Source organism: Eriocheir sinensis, chromosome 10, assembly GCF_024679095.1.
Source record: "Eriocheir sinensis breed Jianghai 21 chromosome 10, ASM2467909v1, whole genome shotgun sequence".
Lineage (NCBI taxonomy): Eukaryota > Metazoa > Arthropoda > Malacostraca > Decapoda > Varunidae > Eriocheir > Eriocheir sinensis.
The window spans coordinates 2,135,353-2,162,069 of NC_066518.1; the positions used below are offsets into that span (position 1 = coordinate 2,135,353).

Here is a 26,717-nt window from a genome sequence, read left to right on the forward strand (position 1 = left end):
GAATGGCAAACCGAATCAGGACTAACTAATAAAGAAGGTTTGAGTGCGCATGACACTTGAAAACAACGCTAATATAAGTACTCGGTTCACTGAAGATCCACCTCACCCAATAAATCGTTCGTGGGATGTAAAAAAAAACGACAAGACACTAAAGTGGGTTTGGGCCACAAAGTAAACCCGAAACACATGACAGACACAGAGTACGCGGGCGAGTCTTTGGCTTGGACGTGACAAGCTTGAGTAAGGGAAAGGCGTAGATGTCGAGCTCATCCAGCTACGAACTAAGAAAAGACAGACGAGCATCGAGAGCCCACGGAAAAGTTGGGGCTGATATGATATGATTTATTTGACCAAGAAAGCGTTAGGCTGAGGCGTATCACAAAGGGAAGGAGGTAAATGAAAGTAGAGATTAACCTCAAGAAAAGAGCAGGACGAAGCGTGAAGGAGGGAGGACTGCTCTGGCGGATCTCAAGGTGAAATAAAACACAGTAAAGGAGAGGAGAGGAGAGGAGAGGAGAGGAGAGGAGAGGAGAGGAAAGGAGAGAAGAGAGCGTGTGAGGGTCAGAGGAAGAAACCAGATGAGTGCATATATTAAAGGGAGAGCGACTGCCAGAATCTTTTATGCAAATGGAAACGCGTCAAAATATCAGAATTATAACGCGACTGAAAAGGAAGCAAATAAACAAAAGCTGACCACAAAACAAAAGCCATAAACCAAACACAGAAAAATATCAATAAATAAACACTGAACATAAATTTCCAAATATCAGGAAAAAAAAACATTTAGCAAAACCTTTTTGTTTAATGTAGAAAAAAGAAAAATGACTAATCAGGGAAGGCAGACAAGATAAAATCATTAAGGGCAACCCTTTTTACGGCACGCGATCCTTTACTCAACAGTTACGGTCATATTGTACATTACACCTTTTTAAATACATTGGAATACAGTACAAGAAAACTACTACTACTACTACTACTACTACTACTACTACTACTACTACTACTGTTACTATCTTTATTTATTATTTATTTATTATTTTTTTTTTTTTTACATCTTGGCCTATGGTGCCGGTAGGCTTTCTTTGGGGGCCTGGTGGTCGGCTCGAGCCCATCGTGGCGCAGGCAAGTGTTTATAGTGACGCCATCTATTCTTGGCTCATGCTGCCTCCCGAGCTCATTCTTGATTTCCCTTTGACAGTTCCTCTAGACTCTTAGACCATAACCACGGAAAAACTCAGCACAACGCCCATACTCCAAGTTCCAACTACGTGTTTCCAGACCTTATTACTATGATATCAACTTTCCATGAACCACTTTACTTGATGATGAACACCTCTAAAAATTATCCATATATCTCATATTTACTGTAATAATGATCCAACAATCTGATGTCCACTATTAGTAATAATATGACGCAGATGTCCAAAGCAAAAAAAGTAATTGGGTGTAAAGTACCATATGTGGAATTCAAAGAAGGTGAAAAACTATAAAACCTGATGTTGATTAGTAAATGAGAACTTTGTATTTAGCGATGAAAGACGGAGTACAACATGGAGAGGCATAGGTTACTACTAGTTGTAATACTACTATTATATACAATAATGATGATAATAGTAATAATAATAACAATAATAGAGCAAGTAGGTATTGGATGTCCTCTGGTCTTATTAGTAACAATCCAGGGGTGTAGTAGGCAGAAAGGCAACTAAAATTAAGAAATCGCAATGCACGGACACGGGATAAAGGGAACAGATATGGAGGGAAAGAGTACCTGCGCGACACACTGGGAAATAACTAATGTGTAAAGAACCCAAGGCATGTTATCCACGCATTATGCATGAAATAAAAGTTAAGCAAGGTTATTTTTTCTTACTTATCAAGATTTATTTGGAAATAGTTGCCATTCAAAAGAATTAAGAATATTTTATCTATTCCTTTATAGTTTAGCAACAGCCCTGTCACCCGCCATCCGGCGCGTGAACTGCACTACTTAGCCGACTGGGCAAGATTATAGCAGAAAGAATTTGCTGGAGGCCAGTCGGTCTTCATGGACATAGCACCTCCTTTTATTACCGAACACCGATTTCCTCAATACTCGGATAATTTTTTTATATCACATCGAAACAACGATGGGAAACTCTGCATCTCGACAGAAATTGAACGTGTGGGTAACCCTGGAGCGAGGCTCCTCCCTGGTGGACTCCATCAAGCTCTCGTGCAAGGACTCCACCTGCTGCCTGAAGAGGAGGCGTACGGTCGCCTCCGTCAAGTTCCCCGTGGAAGGTTGGTCTTGCGTCGCAGGGATTCAAGGCTGCCACGCCGAGGGTGAGCTGCGTGTGCCCTTGGCGAAGCTGTGCAAGAAAGACGGCAACGCGGCCGTCAGGGTGCAATGCGCCTCGCTTGGGAAGCCAGTCTTCACCTCTTCCATGCCGCTGGCCTGGCTGCTGGACAACATCAGCGGCCTCCACTTCTCTCTCTTCTGTGACGACGGGCCCGCCTTCACCAGCCTCCGGTGCAACGGGAGGCGGTGTGGCGAGCCCATCCGGGCGGTGAGCCCTGCACCGCGTGCGGCCACTGACGGGATGGCCACGACCGATGAGGCTGATGCATGGGCAGCCTTTGAAGTGACGACCCATGATGACTGGTCAGTGGAGGTTGATGATTCATGGGCAGCCCCAGACTTGGTGACCTCCGTTGCTATGGTCGAGGCTGATGATTCATGGGCAGCCTTTGAAGCAATGACCCGTGGTGACTGGTCCGTGGAGGCTGATGATTCATGGGCAGCCCCAGACTTGGTGACCTCTGCTGCTGTGGTCGAGGCTGATGATTCATGGGCAGCCTTTGAAGCAATGACCCGTGATGACTGGTCCGTGGAGGCTGATGATCCATGGGCACCCGCCGAATTGGTGACCGCCATCACCGATGAGGCTGATGATTCATGGGCAGCCTTTGAAGCAATGACCCGTGATGACTGGTCCGTGGAGGCTGATGATCCATGGGCACCCGCCGAATTGGTGACCGCCATCACCGATGAGGCTGATGATTCATGGGCAGCCTTTGAAGCAATGACCCGTGATGACTGGTCCGTGGAGGCTGATGATCCATGGGCACCCGCCGAATTGGTGACCGCCATCACCGATGAGGCTGGTGTTCCAATGGCACTCCTTGAAGTGACGACCCGTGATGACTCGTCTGATGAAGCTGATGATCCATGGCCAGCCTTTGAAGCAATGACCCGTGATGACTCGTCTGATGAGGCTGGTGTTCCATTGGCACTCCTTGAAGTGACGACCCGTGATGACTCGTCTGATGAAGCTGATGATCCATGGCCAGCCTTTGAAGCAATGACCCGTAATGACTCGTCTGATGAGGCTGGTGTTCCATTGGCACTCCTTGAAGTGACGACCCGTGATGACTCGTCTGATGAAGCTGATGATCCATGGCCAGCCTTTGAAGCAATGATCCGTAATGACTCGTCTGATGAGGCTGGTGTTCCATTGGCACTCCTTGAAGTGACGACCCGTGATGACTCGTCTGATGAAGCTGATGATCCATGGCCAGCCTTTGAAGCAATGACCCGTGATGACTCGTCTGATGAGGGTGATGATCCATGGGCATCCGCCGAATCGGTGACCGCCATCACCGATGAGGATGATGCTGCATGGGACGCCCTCGAATTGATAACCAGTGATGACTGGTCTGATGAGGGTGATGATGCATGGGAAGCCCTCGAATTGATAACCAGTAATGACTGGTCTGATGAGGGTGATGATGCATGGGAAGCCCTCGAATTGATAACCAGTAATGACTGGTCTGATGAGGATGATGATCCATGGGATGCCCTCGAATTGATAACCAGTAATGACTGGTCTGATGAGGATGATGCTGCATGGGATGCCCTCGAATTGATAACCAGTAATGACTGGTCTGATGAGGATGATGATCCATGGGATGCCCTCGAATTGATAACCAGTAATGACTGGTCTGATGAGGATGATGATCCATGGGATGCCCTCGAATTGATAACCAGTAATGACTGGTCTGATGAGGATGATGATCCATGGGATGCCCTCGAATTGATAACCAGTAATGACTGGTCTGATGAGGATGATGATCCATGGGAAGCCCTCGAATTGATAACCAGTAATGACTGGTCTGATGAGGATGATGATTCATGGGAAGCCCTCGAATTGATAACCAGTGATGACTGGTCTGATGAGGATGAGGATCCATGGGAAGCCCTCGAATTGATAACCGGTAATGACTGGTCTGATGAGGATGATGCCTTCCTGGACGTCACGGCCATCTGTGCTGTCGTTGTGTACATTGTCTTGCTTCACTAAGCAGCCTGGTAACACACTCACCAGTGACCCCCGGCGCAGGCGCGAGCCACATCGTGAGCCACACTCCCGGGGAGCGAGATTCCTTTAGTGACCGTCGCTCTTATTTCACCTTCAGGGGAGGAGCTTTAGCTGTATTTCTTATCTTATCAATGAAAACCTTTACAATAAAACTATTATCCTATTAATGAATTTACCTTACCTATTAATAATAGTGTGCCTATCACAGTGAAATTCACCACATGCACGACTGCCAAGTCTCTTCCATTCGTCTACCATTCTATTAGCAAACCAATTCCTGCCTGCATGTTTAACAAATCTATATTGATCTAACGACCCATGGCTAAGAGTGCATTATATTTTCTTACTTATCAAGATTTATTTGCGAATAGTTGCCATTCAAAAGAATTAAGAATATTTTATCTATTCCTTTCTAGTTAAGCAAATGGGCGCATGTTTGACCGAGTTGAAAAACTTACTAAATTTTATGCTCTATTTTGCAGAGCTGGGCGCGTTACTGGATATCGGGTAGTCCGGTACCGCTCCTCCGCACCTCGAAACACATATAGTCCGTACCTTCCGCTTCTCCGCTTTTTTTTTTTTTTCCTCGTTCTCGCACCTCCCTCCGGTACCGTACCCAAAAAACTATTAGCGCGCCTGAAAAATCTAGTCATGTACCTTAAAAAAAAAAAAAAGAATAACAATACAGCATTTATTATTATTATTTATATATTATATTATTATTATTATATTATTATTTTGTTATTTTTATATTCATTTGTCATTTTTTTTATGATCTCCACCACCTGAGTAAAGTAACTACTTTTACACTATCATAATTATCATACCTCAGTCATAACATACAGTACATGCAAAACACAGAAATTCCGGTTATTATAATTCAAAAGAGGCGGATTACTTGGACTGTTTGTCGCGGACATTTTTTTCATTTTCAATTTTTTAAACCTTAACCTCAGGTGCGGAGGTACGAATTTACGCACCCGTTATACACCTGTTACTTCCGCACTTTTGAAAACACTTTCAACCTCCGCACCTCCGGGAAGCGTCCGTCCGTCCGCAGGAGAGGAGGGGAGGAGGTGCTATTTTGGAATATACTGTTTTAGATGAATGCATGTAGTTTTATGAAGCTTTTTCCCGCTTACAAGACCCACGAACATTTACATTTAACGGGGGACCCCTCGGGTATTAGTGGAGGGTCCCCGATGGACTGTGAGGTATACGGCCCTGCCTTCATGCGTGGCTACGAAGACCGCTTCAGATTTTACATAAGACAAACGATATCAAATGTTGGCTTTACCATGTAGCAAATAGTTTAGTAATAGTAGTAGTAGTAGCAGTAGTGGTAGTAGTAGTAGTAGTATAGTAGTACAGTGGTAGTGGTAGTAAAAGTAATAGTAGAAGTAGTAGTAGTAGTAGTAGTAGTAGTAGTAGTAGTAGTAGTAGTGGGTGCCGGACATACTCCCCCCTTAACATATTCCCTTTTGAACATTTCCCCCTCCGGACATTTCCTCTCATTCATCTATTTAATACGAGCGAAATAACAAATAAATGAATCGTAAAACAGACGACTAAAGAGAAGGAACTAATAATAAACAAAAAAAAAAGTATCAACACAACAAAATATGATAAACACAAAATACTGAAAAAAAACGTAGTAACTATCTAACTGAATATCTAACCAGCTAACTCTTCCTAGCTGTCTGACTAGCTATTAACTAACTATTTAAGTACCTGCCTACCTGCCTGATTTGGTGTGGTTGTTTGTTCAGCTTGGTCACCTACATACAGAGGAAAGACTAAAAACCAAGGACAAAACATTTCAATCCGGCCAATCCCAAGGAGGTTAAATTAAAAATTTCTCCCGGCCGTCAGCCTCCTTCTTGCCCCTTCAATGTTGGCGGACAGGGTGCCAGCGAGACCTCAAGCCGCGCGACCCAGGGCCTCATCCATCCTTGACCACCACCATAATAACCAGCACACCACGACCACCAATACCACCACCACAGCCACCGCCAAATCCACCACCATTACCACCACCAATGCTTACAAAAATGACACTCACCTGCTTCTACCTCCACCACCACCACCACCACTACAACCACCACCACCCCTGCCACCAGCCCTACCACTACCACCACAACCTCCACCACAATTACCATCACCACTACTTTCACAAATGACAGTCACCAACGTCCACTACCACCACCACCACCACCACCACAACCACAACCACCACTATCACCACCACTACCACTTCCACAAATGGCAGTCACCTCCTACAACTACCAGCACCACAGATACCACTACGACCACCACCACTACCACCATCACAGCTAAGTCACCACCATCACCACCCCCAACACCTTTACCAGAGTAACTACCACTACCAACACCCTCCCCCCACCACCACTAGGCTACCACCATTACTGCTAAGTCACCACCACCATCACCACCGGCACCATCTTTACTTGGGTCATCACCACCACCACCACCACCATTACCACCACCAAACCAACATTATTAAGAATTTTATGCGCTGTTGCGAAACTTCAAGTGGGTATAATGTAATTCACCTGTATCTCTCTCTCTCTCTCTCTCTCTCTCTCTCTCTCTCTCTCTCTCTCTCTCTCTCTCTCTCTCTCTCTCTCTCTCTCTCTCTCTCACGCGCGCGCTCTCTCTCTCTCTCTCACACACACACACACACACACACGTTCATCAGGTCAGGAACACAAATATCATGGCCCGACAAAGCCATTATGCATATTTGCCCAACTTTCCCAACGTTGTAATTACACGCACCACATGTTTTGACGGCAGAGGTAAGTGGTGGCGCCGTGAGGTCAGGGGAAAGTGTCGGGGCTCAATCACGATGGGACGGCGGTACGAAGGGTCGACTGCGCTATATAATGTTGTGCAAGGGAATAGTGTCCTCGTGACGTTCTCGTGTAACATTCGCGGCCGTGTGTTAGACCTCATCATTATCCAAGCTTCATCTTGCCTTGGGGGAAGTAATAGCATCGTCATTCAAGGCTGTCCCGCTGTTTTTCCCTGTGTTGAATGGATGTTTATCACGTGCTGCCGAAATACTCTACGAAAAGATTATAGACTTGGAAAGCAGATGGTCAGTAACTTGGAACTGCGGCATGTGTCAATTCACTGGCCTCTTGTAGTCTTCTTTTCTGCCTTTTGTACCCATCCATATAAGATCAAGCAAAATAATCAGCTCTTGTCGCCACTAAGTTGAAGGAAAATACCATCCATTCTCTTTAATACTCGCGTCAGATGAAACTGTCACTCGTGTTGTCTCTGTCACAAGTGTCGCACGAGTTTCCGCAGTCACCCCCGAGCATGACAATATGAGACAACTGGTGAAAGCTTGCTTGTGGTATCAGACACTCCGAACGAAGCCAGCGCTACATGATGGAGCGAGGCGGGGCTGTAAGTGGTGTTCAGGCGGCGGCGGCGATGCAAACATGACATCCGTGGCAGCGACAGTGACAGAGGTGGCAGAGACGACCCGTAATAGCAGCGGTGACGAGGCAAACCATGATATCCCGGGGAGCAGTTGTGGCGGCGGCCGTGGCGGGAATTGGCCATTTGAAGAAACAGAAACGGCTCTACACTCTATTGAGTTTCATTGCAGTTCAGCCTGAAATTGCTCGGTGCATGGCAGAAAATTCGTGTGATGCCAGGCGATTTCAGACAGTCACCTGCCGCCACCTGCATGTCCTCTGTCACCCCCGCCACCGCCGCCGCCATCACCACCACCACCACCACCACCACCACCACCGCAACCACAACCTTGTGCCTCCCTACCTAACTACCTAACTAACTAACTAACTAACTTCGAGTAATTAACCATCTAACGATCTAACAAATTAACTATAATTGTTTGACTATCTTAAACTAACCATTTAACTTGCTAATTATAAGTAAATATACTCGCCGCACGATTAAATGGCGGAATGGGGGCCCCCTCATCCTCCCCTCAGGGCGCATAGATGTGTGTGTGTGTGTGTGTGTGTGTGTGTGTGTGTGTGTGTGTGTGTGTGTGTGTGTGTGTGTGTGTGTGTGTGTGTGTGTGTGTGTGTGTGTGTGTGTGTGTGTGTGAGTGTGTGCTTGGAGGCGCCCTGAGATGGTCGTTTTGCCACCTACCGATAATCCCTATTCCCACTTGCACTGCTGTCTCCTTACATTTCTTTGTTACTGTGGTTCCCTTCTTCCTCTTTGTTACTCTCTCTCTCTCTCTCTCTCTCTCTCTCTCTCTCTCTCTCTCTCTCTCTCTCTCTCTCTCTCTCTCTCTCTCTCTCTCTCTCTCTCTCTCTCTCTCTCTCTCTCTCTCTCTCTCTCTCTCTCTCTCTCTCTCTCGAAAATTAGAATTTTCCTTTATTTGGTTTGTTCTTATTAAACAACATGAAGAAGCGTGTTGCTGCAGCCCTGTCACCCGCCATCCGACGCGTGAACTGCACTACTTAGCCGACTAGGCAAGAGCCTAATAGAGAGCAAGTAGGTATTGGATGTCCTCTGGTCTCATTAGTAACAATCCAGGGGTGTAGTAGGCAGAAAGGCAACTAAAATTAAGAAATCGCAATGCACGGACACGGGATAAAGGGAACAGATATGGAGGGAAAGAGTACCTACGCGACACACTGGGAAATAACTAATGTGTAAAGAACCCAAGGCATGTTATCCACGCATTATGCATGAAATAAAAGTTAAGCAAGGTTATTTTTTCTTACTTATCAAGATTTATTTGGAAATAGTTGCCATTCAAAAGAATTAAGAATATTTTATCTATTCCTTTATAGTTTAGCAACAGCCCTGTCACCCGCCATCCGGCGCGTGAACTGCACTACTTAGCCGACTGGGCAAGATTATAGCAGAAATAATTTGCTGGAGGTGAATCGGTCTTCATGGACATAGCACCTCCTTTTATTACCGAACACCGATTTCCTCAATACTCGGATAATTTTTTTATATCACATCGAAACAACGATGGGAAACTCTGCATCTCGACAGAAATTCAACGTGTGGGTAACTCTGGAGCGAGGCTCCTCCCTGGTGGACTCCATCAAGCTCTCGTGCAAGGACTCCACCTGCTGCCTGAAGAGGAGGCGTACGGTCGCCTCCGTCAAGTTCCCCGTGGAAGGTTGGTCTTGCGTCGCAGGGATTCAAGGCTGCCACGCCGAGGGTGAGCTGCGTGTGCCCTTGGCGAAGCTGTGCAAGAAAGACGGCAACGCGGCCGTCAGGGTGCAATGCGCCTCGCTTGGGAAGCCAGTCTTCACCTCTTCCATGCCGCTGGCCTGGCTGCTGGACAACATCAGCGGCCTCCACTTCTCTCTCTTCTGTGACGACGGGCCAGCCTTCACCAGCCTCCGGTGCAACGGGAGGCGGTGTGGCGACCATCCGGCGGTGAGCCCTGCACCGCGTGCGGCCACTGACGGGATGGCCAGGACCAATGAGGCTGATGCATGGGCAGCCTTTGAAGTGACGACCCATGATGACTGGTCCGTGGAGGTTGATGATTCATGGGCAGCCCCAGACTTGGTGACCTCCGTTGCTATGGTCGAGGCTGATGATTCATGGGCAGCCTTTGAAGCAATGACCCGTGGTGACTGGTCCGTGGAGGCTGATGATTCATGGGCAGCCCCAGACTTGGTGACCTCTGCTGCTGTGGTCGAGGCTGATGATTCATGGGCAGCCTTTGAAGCAATGACCCGTGATGACTGGTCCGTGGGCTGATGATCCATGGGCACCCGCCGGGTGGTGACCGCCATCACCGATGAGGCTGATGATTCATGGGCAGCCTTTGAAGCAATGACCCGTGATGACTGGTCCGTGGAGGCTGATGATCCATGGGCACCCGCCGAATTGGTGACCGCCATCACCGATGAGGCTGATGATTCATGGGCAGCCTTTGAAGCAATGACCCGTGATGACTGGTCCGTGGAGGCTGATGATCCATGGGCACCCGCCGAATTGGTGACCGCCATCACCGATGAGGCTGGTGTTCCAATGGCACTCCTTGAAGTGACGACCCGTGATGACTCGTCTGATGAAGCTGATGATCCATGGCCAGCCTTTGAAGCAATGATCCGTAATGACTCGTCTGATGAGGCTGGTGTTCCATTGGCACTCCTTGAAGTGACGACCCGTGATGACTCATCTGATGAAGCTGATGATCCATGGCCAGCCTTTGAAGCAATGACCCGTGATGACTCGTCTGATGAGGCTGGTGTTCCATTGGCACTCCTTGAAGTGACGACCCGTGATGACTCGTCTGATGAAGCTGATGATCCATGGCCAGCCTTTGAAGCAATGACCCGTAATGACTCGTCTGATGAGGCTGGTGTTCCATTGGCACTCCTTGAAGTGACGACCCGTGATGACTCGTCTGATGAAGCTGATGATCCATGGCCAGCCTTTGAAGCAATGACCCGTAATGACTCGTCTGATGAGGCTGGTGTTCCATTGGCACTCCTTGAAGTGACGACCCGTGATGACTCATCTGATGAAGCTGATGATCCATGGCCAGCCTTTGAAGCAATGACCCGTAATGACTCGTCTGATGAGGCTGGTGTTCCATTGGCACTCCTTGAAGTGACGACCCGTGATGACTCGTCTGATGAAGCTGATGATCCATGGCCAGCCTTTGAAGCAATGATCCGTAATGACTCGTCTGATGAGGGTGAGAATCCATTAGCATCCGCCGAATCGGTGACCGCCATCACCGATGAGGATGATGCTGCATGGGACGCCCTCGAATTGATAACCAGTGATGACTGGTCTGATGAGGGTGATGATGCATGGGAAGCCCTCGAATTGATAACCAGTAATGACTGGTCTGATGAGGATGATGATCCATGGGAAGCCCTCGAATTGATAACCAGTAATGACTGGTCTGATGAGGATGATGATCCATGGGATGCCCTCGAATTGATAACCAGTAATGACTGGTCTGATGAGGATGATGCTGCATGGGATGCCCTCGAATTGATAACCAGTAATGACTGGTCTGATGAGGATGATGATCCATGGGATGCCCTCGAATTGATAACCAGTAATGACTGGTCTGATGAGGATGATGATCCATGGGATGCCCTCGAATTGATAACCAGTAATGACTGGTCTGATGAGGATGATGATCCATGGGATGCCCTCGAATTGATAACCAGTAATGACTGGTCTGATGAGGATGATGATCCATGGGATGCCCTCGAATTGATAACCAGTAATGACTGGTCTGATGAGGATGATGATCCATGGGATGCCCTCGAATTGATAACCAGTAATGACTGGTCTGATGAGGATGATGATCCATGGGATGCCCTCGAATTGATAACCAGTAATGACTGGTCTGATGAGGATGATGATCCATGGGATGCCCTCGAATTGATAACCAGTAATGACTGGTCTGATGAGGAGGATGATCCATGGGAAGCCCTCGAATTGATAACCAGTAATGACTGGTCTGATGAGGAGGAGGATTCATGGGAAGCCTTCGAATTGATAACCAGTGATGACTGGTCTGACGAGGATGAGGATCCATGGGAAGCCCTCGAATTGATAACCGGTAATGACTGGTCTGATGAGGATGATGCCTTCCTGGACGTCACGGCCATCTGTGCTGTCGTTGTGTACATTGTCTTGCTTCACTAAGCAGCCTGGTAACACACTCACCAGTGACCCCCGGCGCAGGCGCGAGCCACATCGTGAGCCACACTCCCGGGGAGCGAGACTTCCTTTAGTGACCGTCGCTCTTATTTCACCTTCAGGGGAGGAGCTTTAGCTGTATTTCTTATCTTATCAATGAAAACCTTTACAATAAAACTATTATCCTATTAATGAATTTACCTTACCTATTAATAATAGTGTGCCTATCACAGTGAAATTCACCACATGCACGACTGCCAAGTCTCTTCCATTCGTCTACCATTCTATTAGCAAACCAATTCCTGCCTGCATGTTTAACAAATCTATATTGATCTAACGACCCATGGCTAAGAGTGCATTATATTTTCTTACTTATCAAGATTTATTTGCGAATAGTTGCCATTCAAAAGAATTAAGAATATTTTATCTATTCCTTTATAGTTAAGCAAATGGGCGCATGTTTGACCGAGTTGAAAAACTTACTAAATTTTATGCTCTATTTTGGAATATACTGTTTTAGATGAATGCATGTAGTTTTATGAAGCTTTTTCCCGCTTACAAGACCCACGAACATTTACATTTAACGGGGGACCCCTCGGGTATTAGTGGAGGGTCCCCGATGGACTGTGAGGTATACGGCCCTGCCTTCATGCGTGGCTACGAAGACCGCTTCAGATTTTACATAAGACAAACGATATCAAATGTTGGCTTTACCATGTAGCAAATAGTTTAGTAATAGTAGTAGTAGTAGCAGTAGTGGTAGTAGTAGTAGTAGTATAGTAGTACAGTGGTAGTGGTAGTAAAAGTAATAGTAGAAGTAGTAGTAGTAGTAGTAGTAGTAGTAGTAGTAGTAGTGGGTGCCGGACATACTCCCCCCTTAACATATTCCCTTTTGAACATTTCTCCCTCCGGACATTTCCTCTCATTCATCTATTTAATACGAGCGAAATAACAAATAAATGAATCGTAAAACAGACGACTAAAGAGAAGGAACTAATAATAAACAAAAAAAAAAGTATCAACACAACAAAATATGATAAACACAAAATACTGAAAAAAAACGTAGTAACTATCTAACTGAATATCTAACCAGCTAACTCTTCCTAGCTGTCTGACTAGCTATTAACTAACTATTTAAATACCTGCCTACCTGCATGATTTGGTGTGGTTGTTTGTTCAGCTTGGTGACCTACATACAGAGGAAAGACTAAAAAGCAAGGACAAAACACTTCAATCCGGCCAATCCCAAGGAGGTTAAATTAAACATTCCTCCCGGCCGTCAGCCTCCTTCTTGCCTTTTCAATGTTGGCGGACAGGGTGCCAGCGAGACCTCAAGCCGCGCGACCCAGGGCCTCATCCATCCTTGACCACCACCATAATAACCAGCACACCACGACCACCAATACCACCACCACAGCCACCGCCAAATCCACCACCATTACCACCACCAATGCTTACAAAAATGACACTCACCTGCTTCTACCTCCACCACCACCACCACCACTACAACCACCACCACCCCTGCCACCAGCCCTACCACTACCACCACAACCTCCACCACAATTACCATCACCACTACTTTCACAAATGACAGTCACCAACGTCCACTACCACCACCACCACCACCACCACAACCACAACCACCACTATCACCACCACTACCACTTCCACAAATGGCAGTCACCTCCTACAACTACCAGCACCACAGATACCACTACGACCACCACCACTACCACCATCACAGCTAAGTCACCACCATCACCACCCCCAACGCCTTTACCAGAGTAACTACCACTACCAACACCCTCCCCCCCACCACCACTACCACCATTACAGCTAAGTCACCACCACCATCACCACCGGCACCACCTTTACTTGGGTAATCACCACCACCACCACCACCACCATCACCACCACCAAACCAACATTTTTAAGAATTTTATGCGCTGTTGCGAAACTTCAAGTGGGTATAATGTAATTCACCTCTCTCTCTCTCTCTCTCTCTCTCTCTCTCTCTCTCTCTCTCTCTCTCTCTCTCTCTCTCTCTCTCTCTCTCTCTCTCTCTCTCTCTCTCTCTCTCTCTCTCTCTCTCCACACACACACACACACACACACACACACGTTCATCAGGTCAGGAACACAAATATCATGGCCCGACAAAGCCATTATGCATATTTGCCCAACTTTCCCAACGTTGTAATTACACGCACCACATGTTTTGACGGCAGAGGTAAGTGGTGGCGCCGTGAGGTCAGGGGAAAGTGTCGGGGCTCAATCACGATGGGACGGCGGTACGAAGGGTCGACTGCGCTATATAATGTTGTGCAAGGGAATAGTGTCCTCGTGACGTTCTCGTGTAACATTCGCGGCCGTGTGTTAGACCTCATCATTATCCAAGCTTCATCTTGCCTTGGGGGAAGTAATAGCATCGTCATTCAAGGCTGTCCCGCTGTTTTTCCCTGTGTTGAATGGATGTTTATCACGTGCTGCCGAAATACTCTACGAAAAGATTATAGACTTGGAAAGCAGATGGTCAGTAACTTGGAACTGCGGCATGTGTCAATTCACTGGCCTCTTGTAGTCTTCTTTTCTGCCTTTTGTACCCATCCATATAAGATCAAGCAAAATAATCAGCTCTTGTCGCCACTAAGTTGAAGGAAAATACCATCCATTCTCTTTAATACTCGCGTCAGATGAAACTGTCACTCGTGTTGTCTCTGTCACAAGTGTCGCACGAGTTTCCGCAGTCACCCCCGAGCATGACAATATGAGACAACTGGTGAAAGCTTGCTTGTGGTATCAGACACTCCGAACGAAGCCAGCGCTACATGATGGAGCGAGGCGGGGCTGTAAGTGGTGTTCAGGCGGCGGCGGCGATGCAAACATGACATCCGTGGCGGCGACAGTGACAGCGGCGGCAGAGACGACCCGTAATAGCAGCGGTGACGAGGCAAACCATGATATCCCGGGGAGCAGTTGTGGCGGCGACCGTGGCGGGAATTGGCCATTTGAAGAAACAGAAACGGCTCTACACTCTATTGAGTTTTATTGCAGTTCAGCCTGAAATTGCTCGGTGCATGGCAGAAAATTCGTGTGATGCCAGGCGATTTCAGACAGTCACCTGCCGCCACCTGCATGTCCTCTGTCACCCCCGCCACCGCCGCCGCCATCACCACCAACACCACCACCACCACCACCACCACCGCAACCACAACCTTGTGCCTCCCTACCTAACTACCTAACTAACTAACTAACTAACTTCGAGTAATTAACCATCTAACGATCTAACAAATTAACTATAATTGTTTGACTATCTTAAACTAACCATTTAACTTGCTAATTATAAGTAAATATACTCGCCGCACGATTAAATGGCGGAATGGGGGCCCCCTCATCCTCCCCTCAGGGCGCATAGATGTGGCTGTGTGTGTGTGTGTGTGTGTGTGTGTGTGTGTGTGTGTGTGTGTGTGTGTGTGTGTGTGTGTGTGTGTGTGTGTGTGTGTGTGAGATGGGTGGCGCCCAGAGATTGTCGTTTGCCACCTACCGATAATCCCTATTCCCACTTGCACTGCTGTCTCCTTACATTTCTTTGTTACTGTGGTTCCTTCTTCCTCTTCTCTCTCTCTCTCTCTCTCTCTCTCTCTCTCTCTCTCTCTCTCTCTCTCTCTCTCTCTCTCTCTCTCTCTCTCTCTCTCTCTCTCTCTCTCTCTCTCTCTCTCTCTCTCTCTCTCTCTCTCGAAAAATAGAATTTTCCTTTATTTGGTTTGTTCTTATTAAACAACATGAAGAAGCGTGTTGCTGCAACCCTGTCACCCGCCATCCGACGCGTGAACTGCACTACTTAGCCGACTAGGCAAGAGCCTAATAGAGAGCAAGTAGGTATTGAATGTCCTCTGGTCTCATTAGTAACAATCCAGGGGTGTAGTAGGCAGAAAGGCAACTAAAATTAAGAAATCGCAATGCACGGACACGGGATAAAGGGAACAGATATGGAGGGAAAGAGTACCTACGCGACACACTGGGAAATAACTAATATGTAAAGAACCCAAGGCATGTTATCCCCGCATTATGCATGAAATAAAAGTTAAGCAAGGTTATTTTTTCTTACTTATCAAGATTTATTTGGAAATAGTTGCCATTCAAAAGAATTAAGAATATTTTATCTATTCCTTTATAGTTTAGCAACAGCCCTGTCACCCGCCATCCGGCGCGTGAACTGCACTACTTAGCCGACTGGGCAAGATTATAGCAGAAAGAATTTGCTGGAGGCCAGTCGGTCTTCATGGACATAGCACCTCCTTTTATTACCGAACACCGATTTCCTCAATACTCGGATAATTTTTTTATATCACATCGAAACAACGATGGGAAACTCTGCATCTCGACAGAAATTCAACGTGTGGGTAACTCTGGAGCGAGGCTCCTCCCTGGTGGACTCCATCAAGCTCTCGTGCAAGGACTCCACCTGCTGCCTGAAGAGGAGGCGTACGGTCGCCTCCGTCAAGTTCCCCGTGGAAGGTTGGTCTTGCGTCGCAGGGATTCAAGGCTGCCACGCCGAGGGTGAGCTGCGTGTGCCCTTGGCGAAGCTGTGCAAGAAAGACGGCAACGCGGCCGTCAGGGTGCAATGCGCCTCGCTTGGGAAGCCAGTCTTCACCTCTTCCATGCCGCTGGCCTGGCTGCTGGACAACATCAGCGGCCTCCACTTCTCTCTCTTCTGTGACGACGGGCCCGCCTTCACCAGCCTCCGGTGCAACGGGAGGCGGTGTGGCGAGCCCATCCGGCAGTGAGCCCTGCACCGCGTGCGGCCACTGACGGGATGGCCACGACCGATGAGGCTGATGCATGGGCAGCCTTTGAAGTGACGACCCATGATGACTGGTCAGTGGAGGTTGATGATTCATGGGCAGCCCCAGACTTGGTGACCTCCGTTGCTATGGTCGAGGCTGATGATTCATGGGCAGCCTTTGAAGCAATGACCCGTGGTGACTGGTCCGTGGAGGCTGATGATTCATGGGCAGCCCCAGACTTGGTGACCTCTGCTGCTGTGGTCGAGGCTGATGATTCATGGGCAGCCTTTGAAGCAATGACCCGTGATGACTGGTCCGTGGAGGCTGATGATCCATGGGCACCCGCCGAATTGGTGACCGCCATCACCGATGAGGCTGATGATTCATGGGCAGCCTTTGAAGCAATGACCCGTGATGACTGGTCCGTGGAGGCTGATGATCCATGGGCACCCGCCGAATTGGTGACCGCCATCACCGATGAGGCTGATGATTCATGGGCAGCCTTTGAAGCAATGACCCGTGATGACTGGTCCGTGGAGGCTGATGATCCATGGGCACCCGCCGAATTGGTGACCGCCATCACCGATGAGGCTGGTGTTCCAATGGCACTCCTTGAAGTGACGACCCGTGATGACTCGTCTGATGAAGCTGATGATCCATGGCCAGCCTTTGAAGCAATGACCCGTAATGACTCGTCTGATGAGGCTGGTGTTCCATTGGCACTCCTTGAAGTGACGACCCGTGATGACTCATCTGATGAGGCTGGTGTTCCATTGGCACTCCTTGAAGTGACGACCCGTGATGACTCGTCTGATGAAGCTGATGATCCATGGCCAGCCTTTGAAGCAATGACCCGTAATGACTCGTCTGATGAGGCTGGTGTTCCATTGGCACTCCTTGAAGTGACGACCCGTGATGACTCGTCTGATGAGGGTGATGATCCATGGCCAGCCTTTGATCAATGCCAGCCTTTTGACTCGTCTGATGAGGGTGATGATCCATGGGCATCCGCCGAATCGGTGACCGCCATCACCGATGAGGATGATGCTGCATGGGACGCCCTCGAATTGATAACCAGTAATGACTGGTCTGATGAGGATGATGATCCATGGGAAGCCCTCGAATTGATAACCAGTAATGACTGGTCTGATGAGGATGATGATCCATGGGATGCCCTCGAATTGATAACCAGTAATGACTGGTCTGATGAGGATGATGATCCATGGGATGCCCTCGAATTGATAACCAGTAATGACTGGTCTGATGAGGATGATGATCCATGGGATGCCCTCGAATTGATAACCAGGGCTGACTGGTCTGATGAGGATGATGATCCATGGGATGCCCTCGAATTGATAACCAGTAATGACTGGTCTGATGAGGATGATGATCCATGGGATGCCCTCGAATTGATAACCAGTAATGACTGGTCTGATGAGGATGATGATCCATGGGCATCCGCCGAATCGTTGGCCGCCATGACTGGTCTGATGAGATGATGATCCATGGGATGCCTCCATCACCAGTAATGATGAGGATGATGATCCATGGGAAGCCCTCGAATTGATAACCAGTAATGACTGGTCTGATGAGGATGAGGATTCATGGGAAGCCCTCGAATTGATAACCAGTGATGACTGGTCTGATGAGGATGAGGATCCATGGGAAGCCCTCGAATTGATAACCGGTAATGACTGGTCTGATGAGGATGATGCCTTCCTGGACGTCACGGCCATCTGTGCTGTCGTTGTGTACATTGTCTTGCTTCACTAAGCAGCCTGGTAACACACTCACCAGTGACCCCCGGCGCAGGCGCGAGCCACATCGTGAGCCACACTCCCGGGGAGCGAGACTTCCTTTAGTGACCGTCGCTCTTATTTCACCTTCAGGGGAGGAGCTTTAGCTGTATTTCTTATCTTATCAATGAAAACCTTTACAATAAAACTATTATCCTATTAATGAACTTACCTTACCTATTAATAATAGTGTGCCTATCACAGTGAAATTCACCACATGCACGACTGCCAAGTCTCTTCCATTCGTCTACCATTCTATTAGCAAACCAATTCCTGCCTGCATGTTTAACAAATCTATATTGATCTAACGACCCATGGCTAAGAGTGCATTATATTTTCTTACTTATCAAGATTTATTTGCGAATAGTTGCCATTCAAAAGAATTAAGAATATTTTATCTATTCCTTTATAGTTAAGCAAATGGGCGCATGTTTGACCGAGTTGAAAAACTTACTAAATTTTATGCTCTATTTTGGAATATACTGTTTTAGATGAATGCATGTAGTTTTATGAAGCTTTTTCCCGCTTACAAGACCCACGAACATTTACATTTAACGGGGGACCCCTCGGGTATTAGTGGAGGGTCCCCGATGGACTGTGAGGTATACGGCCCTGCCTTCATGCGTGGCTACGAAGACCGCTTCAGATTTTACATAAGACAAACGATATCAAATGTTGGCTTTACCATGTAGCAAATAGTTTAGTAATAGTAGTAGTAGTAGCAGTAGTGGTAGTAGTAGTAGTAGTATAGTAGTACAGTGGTAGTGGTAGTAAAAGTAATAGTAGAAGTAGTAGTAGTAGTAGTAGTAGTAGTAGTAGTAGTAGTAGTAGTAGTGGGTGCCGGACATACTCCCCCCTTCACATATTCCCTTTTGAACATTTCCCCCAACGGACATTTCCTCTCATTCATCTATTTAATACGAGCGAAATAACAAATAAATGAATCGTAAAACAGACGACTAAAGAGAAGGAACTAATAATAAACAAAAAAAAAAGTATCAACACAACAAAATATGATAAACACAAAATACTGAAAAAAAACGTAGTAACTATCTAACTGAATATCTAACCAGCTAACTCTTCCTAGCTGTCTGACTAGCTATTAACTAACTATTTAAGTACCTGCCTACCTGCCTGATTTGGTGTGGTTGTTTGTTCAGCTTGGTCACCTACATACAGAGGAAAGACTAAAAACCAAGGACAAAACATTTCAATCCGGCCAATCCCAAGGAGGTTAAATTAAACATTCCTCCCGGCCGTCAGCCTCCTTCTTGCCCCTTCAATGTTGGCGGACAGGGTGCCTGCGAGACCTCAAGCCGCGCGACCCAGGGCCTCATCCATCCTTGACCACCACCATAATAACCAGCACACCACGACCACCAATACCACCACCACAGCCACCGCCAAATCCACCACCATTACCACCACCAATGCTTACAAAAATGACACTCACCTGCTTCTACCTCCACCACCACCACCACCACTACAACCACCACCACCCCTGCCACCAGCCCTACCACTACCACCACAACCTCCACCACAATTACCATCACCACTACTTTCACAAATGACAGTCACCAACGTCCACTACCACCACCACCACCACCACCACAACCACCACTATCACCACCACTACCACTTCCACAAATGGCAGTCACCTCCTACAACTACCAGCACCACAGATACCACTACGACCACCACCACTACCACCATCACAGCTAAGTCACCACCATCACCACCCCCAACGCCTTTACCAGAGTAACTACCACTACCAACACCCTCCCCCCCACCACCACTACCACCATTACAGCTAAGTCACCACCACCATCACCATTACCACCACCAAACCAACATTTTAAGAATTTTATGCGCTGTTGCGAAACTTCAAATGGGTATAATGTAATTCACCTCTCTCTCTCTCTCTCTCTCTCTCTCTCTCTCTCTCTCTCTCTCTCTCTCTCTCTCTCTCTCTCTCTCTCTCTCTCTCTCTCTCTCTCTCTCTCTCTCTCTCTCTCTCTCTCCCCACACACACACACACACACACACACACACACACACGTTCATCAGGTCAGGAACACAAATATCATGGCCCGACAAAGCCATTATGCATATTTGCCCCACTTTCCCACCGTTGTAATTACACACCACATGTTTTGACGGCAGAGGTAAGTGGTGGCGCCGTGAGGTCAGGGAAAGTGTCAGGGCTCAATCACGATGGGACGGCGGTACGAAGGGTCGACTGCGCTATATAATGTTGTGCAAGGGAATAGTGTCCTCGTGACGTTCTCGTGTAACATTCGCGGCCGTGTGTTAGACCTCATCACTATCCAAGCTTCATCTTGCCTTGGGGGAAGTAATAGCATCGTCATTCAAGGCTGTCCCGCTGTTTTTCCCTGTGTTGAATGGATGTTTATCACGTGCTGCCGAAATACTCTACGAAAAGATTATAGACTTGGAAAGCAGATGGTCAGTAACTTCAGGAACTGCGGCATGTGTCAATTCACTGGCCTCTTGTAGTCTTCTTTTCTTTTCACCCATCCATATAAGATCAAGCAAAATTATCAGCTCTTGTCGCCACTAAGTTGAAGGAAAATACCATCCATTCACTTTAATACTCGCGTCAGATGAAACTGTCACTCGTGTTGTCTCTGTCACAAGTGTCGCACGAGTTTCCGCAGTCACCCCCGAGCATGACAATATGAGACAACTGGTGAAAGCTTGCTTGTGGTATCAGACTCGAACGAAGGCAGCTACATGATGGCGGCGACAGTGACAGCGGGCCAGACGACCCGTAATAGCAGCGGTGACAGCGATGACAGGGAGCAGCCGTGGCGGCGACCAGTTGTGGCAGCGGTGAGGAAACCATGATATCCGGGGGAGCAGTGGAATTGGCCATTTGAAGAAACAGAAACGGCTCTACACTCTATTGAGTTTCATTGCAGTTCAGCCTGAAATTGCTCGGTGCATGGCAGAAAATTCGTGTGATGCCAGGCGATTTCAGACAGTCACCTGCCGCCACCTGCATGTCCTCTGTCACCCCCGCCACCGCCGCCGCCATCACCACCACCACCACCACCACCGCAACCACAACCTTGTGCCTCCCTACCTAACTACCTAACTAACTAACTAACTAACTTCGAGTAATTAACCATCTAACGATCTAACAAATTAACTATAATTGTTTGACTATCTTAAACTAACCATTTAACTTGCTAATTATAAGTAAATATACTCGCCGCACGATTAAATGGCGGAATGGGGGCCCCCTCATCCTCCCCTCAGGGCGCATAGATGTGGCTGTGTGTGTGTGTGTGTGTGTGTGTGTGTGTGTGTGTGTGTGTGTGTGTGTGTGTGTGTGTGTGTGTGTGTGTGTGTGTGCTTGGAGGCGCCCTGAGATGGTCGTTTTGCCACCTACCGATAATCCCTATTCCCACTTGCACTGCTGTCTCCTTACATTTCTTTGTTACTGTGGTTCCCTTCTTCCTCTTTGTTACTCTCTCTCTCTCTCTCTCTCTCTCTCTCTCTCTCTCTCTCTCTCTCTCTCTCTCTCTCTCTCTCTCTCTCTCTCTCTCTCTCTCTCTCTCTCTCTCTCTCTCTCTCTCTCTCTCTCTCTCTCTCTCTCTCTCTCTCTCTCTCTCTCTCGAAAATTAGAATTTTCCTTTATTTGGTTTGTTCTTATTAAACAACATGAAGAAGCGTGTTGCTGCAGCCCTGTCACCCGCCATCCGACGCGTGAACTGCACTACTTAGCCGACTAGGCAAGAGCCTAGTAGAGAGCAAGTAGGTATGGGATGTCCTCTGGTCTCATTAGTAACAATCCAGGGGTGTAGTAGGCAGAAAGGCAACTAAAATTAAGAAATCGCAATGCACGGACACGGGATAAAGGGAACAGATATGGAGGGAAAGAGTACCTACGCGACACACAGGGAAATAACTAATGTGTAAAGAACCCAAGGCATGTTATCCACGCATTATGCATGAAATAAAAGTTAAGCAAGGTTATTTTTTCTTACTTATCAAGATTTATTTGGAAATAGTTGCCATTCAAAAGAATTAAGAATATTTTATCTATTCCTTTATAGTTTAGCAACAGCCCTGTCACCCGCCATCCGGCGCGTGAACTGCACTACTTAGCCGACTGGGCAAGATTATAGCAGAAAGAATTTGCTGAAGGCCAGTCGGTGTTCATGGACATAGCACCTCCTTTTATTACCGAACACCGATTTCCTCAATACTCGGATAATTTTTTTATATCACATCGAAACAACGATGGGAAACTCTGCATCTCGACAGAAATTCAACGTGTGGGTAACTCTGGAGCGAGGCTCCTCCCTGGTGGACTCCATCAAGCTCTCGTGCAAGGACTCCACCTGCTGCCTGAAGAGGAGGCGTACGGTCGCCTCCGTCAAGTTCCCCGTGGAAGGTTGGTCTTGCGTCGCAGGGATTCAAGGCTGCCACGCCGAGGGTGAGCTGCGTGTGCCCTTGGCGAAGCTGTGCAAGAAAGACGGCAACGCGGCCGTCAGGGTGCAATGCGCCTCGCTTGGGAAGCCAGTCTTCACCTCTTCCATGCCGCTGGCCTGGCTGCTGGACAACATCAGCGGCCTCCACTTCTCTCTCTTCTGTGACGACGGACCCGCCTTCACCAGCCTCCGGTGCAACGGGAGGCGGTGTGGCGAGCCCATCCGGGCGGTGAGCCCTGCACCGCATGCGGCCACTGACGGGATGGCCACGACCGATGAGGCTGATGCATGGGCAGCCTTTGAAGCAATGACCCGTGGTGACTGGTCCGTGGAGGCTGATGATCCATGGGCAGCCCCAGACTTGGTGACCTCTGCTGCTGTGGTCGAGGCTGATGATTCATGGGCAGCCTTTGAAGCAATGACCCGTGGTGACTGGTCAGTGGAGGCTGATGATTCATGGGCAGCCCCAGACTTGGTGACCTCTGCTGCTGTGGTCGAGGCTGATGATTCATGGGCAGCCTTTGAAGCAATGACCCGTGATGACTGGTCCGTGGAGGCTGATGATCCATGGGCACCCGCCGAATTGGTGACCGCCATCACCGATGAGGCTGATGATTCATGGGCAGCCTTTGAAGCAATGACCCGTGATGACTGGTCCGTGGAGGCTGATGATCCATGGGCACCCGCCGAATTGGTGACCGCCATCACCGATGAGGCTGATGATTCATGGGCAGCCTTTGAAGCAATGACCCGTGATGACTGGTCCGTGGAGGCTGATGATCCATGGGCACCCGCCGAATTGGTGACCGCCATCACCGATGAGGCTGATGATTCATGGGCAGCCTTTGAAGCAATGACCCGTGATGACTGGTCCGTGGAGGCTGATGATCCATGGGCACCCGCCGAATTGGTGACCGCCATCACCGATGAGGCTGGTGTTCCAATGGCACTCCTTGAAGTGACGACCCGTGATGACTCATCTGATGAAGCTGATGATCCATGGCCAGCCTTTGAAGCAATGATCCGTAATGACTCGTCTGATGAGGCTGGTGTTCCATTGGCACTCTTTGAAGTGACGACCCGTGATTACTCGTCTGATGAAGCTGATGATCCATGGCCAGCCTTTGAAGCAATGATCCGTAATGACTCGTCTGATGAGGCTGGTGTTCCATTGGCACTCCTTGAAGTGACGACCCGTGATGACTCGTCTGATGAAGCTGATGATCCATGGCCAGCCTTTGAAGCAATGACCCGTGATGACTCGTCTGATGAGGGTGATGATCCATGGGCATCCGCCGAATCGGTGACCGCCATCACCGATGAGGATGATGATCCATGGGACGCCCTCGAATTGATAACCAGTAATGACTGGTCTGATGAGGGTGATGATCCATGGGAAGCCCTCGAATTGATAACCAGTAATGACTGGTCTGATGAGGGTGATGATCCATGGGAAGCCCTCGAATTGATAACCAGTAATGACTGGTCTGATGAGGATGATCCATGGGATGCCCTCGAATTGATAACCAGTAATGACTGGTCTGATGAGGATGATGATCCATGGGATGCCCTCGAATTGATAACCAGTAATGACTGGTCTGATGAGGATGATGATCCATGGGATGCCCTCGAATTGATAACCAGTAATGACTGGTCTGATGAGGATGATGATCCATGGGATGCCCTCGAATTGATAACCAGTAATGACTGGTCTGATGAGGATGAGGATTCATGGGAAGCCTTCGAATTGATAACCAGTAATGACTGGTCTGACGAGGATGAGGATCCATGGGAAGCCCTCGAATTGATAACCGGTAATGACTGGTCTGATGAGGATGATGCCTTCCTGGACGTCACGGCCATCTGTGCTGTCGTTGTGTACATTGTCTTGCTTCACTAAGCAGCCTGGTAACACACTCACCAGTGACCCCCGGCGCAGGCGCGAGCCACATCGTGAGCCACACTCCCGGGGAGCGAGACTTCCTTTAGTGACCGTCGCTCTTATTTCACCTTCAGGGGAGGAGCTTTAGCTGTATTTCTTATCTTATCAATGAAAACCTTTACAATGAAACTATTATCCTATTAATGAATTTACCTTACCTATTAATAATAGTGTGCCTATCACAGTGAGATTCACCACATGCACGACTGCCAAGTCTCTTCCATTCGTCTACTATTCTATTTGCAAACCAATTCCTGCCTGCATGTTTAACAAATCTATATTGATCTAACGACCCATGGCTAAGAGTGCATGCCCTTTTACGAGCAGACCCTCATCAAAGGGCTTCACCCACCTACCTGTAAACTTTAATGAAGTCTACTCGCATCATCCGCCTTCCCAGAGAATGCAAATTTAGACGTTAACTCTGTAAAGAAAGCATGGAGGTCAATGAACGAGAGAGATTAGAAGAGAGGGAGAGGGGAGGAAATTTTTGAGTAGGAGGTGGAGAGGAGATAAGATAGTAAGATAAATGTATAGAGATAGAAAGATAGATCGGTAGATAGATAGATAGACAAATAGATAGATATAGATAGATAGATAGATAAATAGACAGATAGATAAACAGACAGATAGATAAAGGGAGAGGATGGGTGCGGGGGGGTTGAGGGCGGGAGGAAAAGACAACAGCTGAAGGGTATAAAAACATTCAGAGAGAGGACATGGAAACACTGATTGAAGGAAATTAATTTGAAATAGAAAGCTTGTATTCGCATTATCCGAAATGATGCAATTCTGCGGCGCCGTGTGTGATGCTCAATAAAAGAAAAAAGAAAAAAAAACATGAAAATGGAAAATAATACAATATCCATTTCACACACACACACACACACACACACACACACACACACACACACACACACACACACACACACACACACACACACACACACACACAAACACACGTCGGAAACAGTAACAAGTAATAGAATCAGGCTATTACACGACCGTTTAACGACAGCATGGGATTATAATTCTCGTGTGTAATAGTAATTGAAGGAAAAATTATGGGCAATAAAACGGCGATATATTTTCCGTTGTATTGCTCTTTCATTTTAGTTGTTCCTACTCCGCCTTTATTGCTACGATTCCGATATTTCTTCAGTAATCAAAGGCATAACGAGTCATATTTGTTTCTTTCTTTCAACTTCTCATTGGTATTATGTATGACTGATTCCACCTTCCAGTCGCCCAATTTACGGTTAAAGAAATAAAGCCCACACGAATAAAAGCATAAATATAACGACTGGTGAAATATATTCCTCCCTCCATCGCCAAAACAGAATATAACAAAGACTCGATTCAAAACACCGGAAGGAAATACGAGGAAACCCGCTGAGAATGAGTAATATGTCAAACGCTGTCGTCCGTGTTTGCCTGAATCATGCATCCTCAAAACCTGATGAAAAAACTAACACGTATAGACCTCGGCAATGTTCCCTGTTGCTGATATTCGAGTTAGGTCTTGGAGAGTTGCTGGCGCCTTGTGTGATGTGTCGAGTCGCTGATGTGATGTGACGTGTTGTGTGGTGTGTTGGCGCAATGGTGTTGAGGCGGAATAATTAGGACCAGCCTTACATATGCACAATAGCTCTTAACACCAAAGGAGGTCTCTCTCTCTCTCTCTCTCTCTCTCTCTCTCTCTCTCTCTCTCTCTCTCT

The 26,717-nt window shown here is 47.7% G+C and overlaps 2 protein-coding genes and 1 long non-coding RNA gene across 9 annotated transcripts in view; 1 reads left to right on the forward strand and 2 right to left on the reverse strand.

Annotated features, from left to right (window-relative positions):
• LOC126996436 (uncharacterized) overlaps positions 1 to 26,717 on the reverse strand; it is a 183,896-nt gene that overhangs the window by 76,457 nt on the left and 80,722 nt on the right. The window lies entirely within an intron of this gene.
• LOC126996432 (serine-aspartate repeat-containing protein F-like) lies at positions 1,963 to 25,134 on the forward strand. 7 transcript variants are annotated; one of them, XM_050856858.1, is made up of 3 exons: positions 1,963 to 3,600; positions 10,537 to 11,049; positions 24,161 to 25,134. In XM_050856858.1, exons 1-3 carry the CDS (start codon positions 2,130 to 2,132, stop codon positions 24,955 to 24,957), a joined length of 2,781 nt encoding a protein of 926 aa, XP_050712815.1. In that variant the 5' UTR covers positions 1,963 to 2,129; the 3' UTR covers positions 24,958 to 25,134. The 7 variants fall into 7 exon arrangements, with proteins under 7 accessions (XP_050712815.1, XP_050712816.1, XP_050712818.1 ...); XM_050856859.1 differs by lacking the exon at positions 24,161 to 25,134 and having other exon boundaries at positions 1,971 to 2,819; positions 3,036 to 3,600; positions 10,537 to 12,200; XM_050856861.1 differs by lacking the exon at positions 24,161 to 25,134 and adding an exon at positions 11,847 to 12,199 and having other exon boundaries at positions 1,977 to 3,600; positions 10,537 to 11,333.
• LOC126996435 (uncharacterized) lies at positions 16,297 to 18,278 on the reverse strand. Its single transcript, XM_050856867.1, has 2 exons — positions 17,775 to 18,278; positions 16,297 to 17,717 (listed from the first exon to the last, which is right to left on the reverse strand). Exons 1-2 carry the CDS (start codon positions 17,829 to 17,831, stop codon positions 16,749 to 16,751), a joined length of 1,026 nt encoding a protein of 341 aa, XP_050712824.1. The 5' UTR covers positions 17,832 to 18,278; the 3' UTR covers positions 16,297 to 16,748.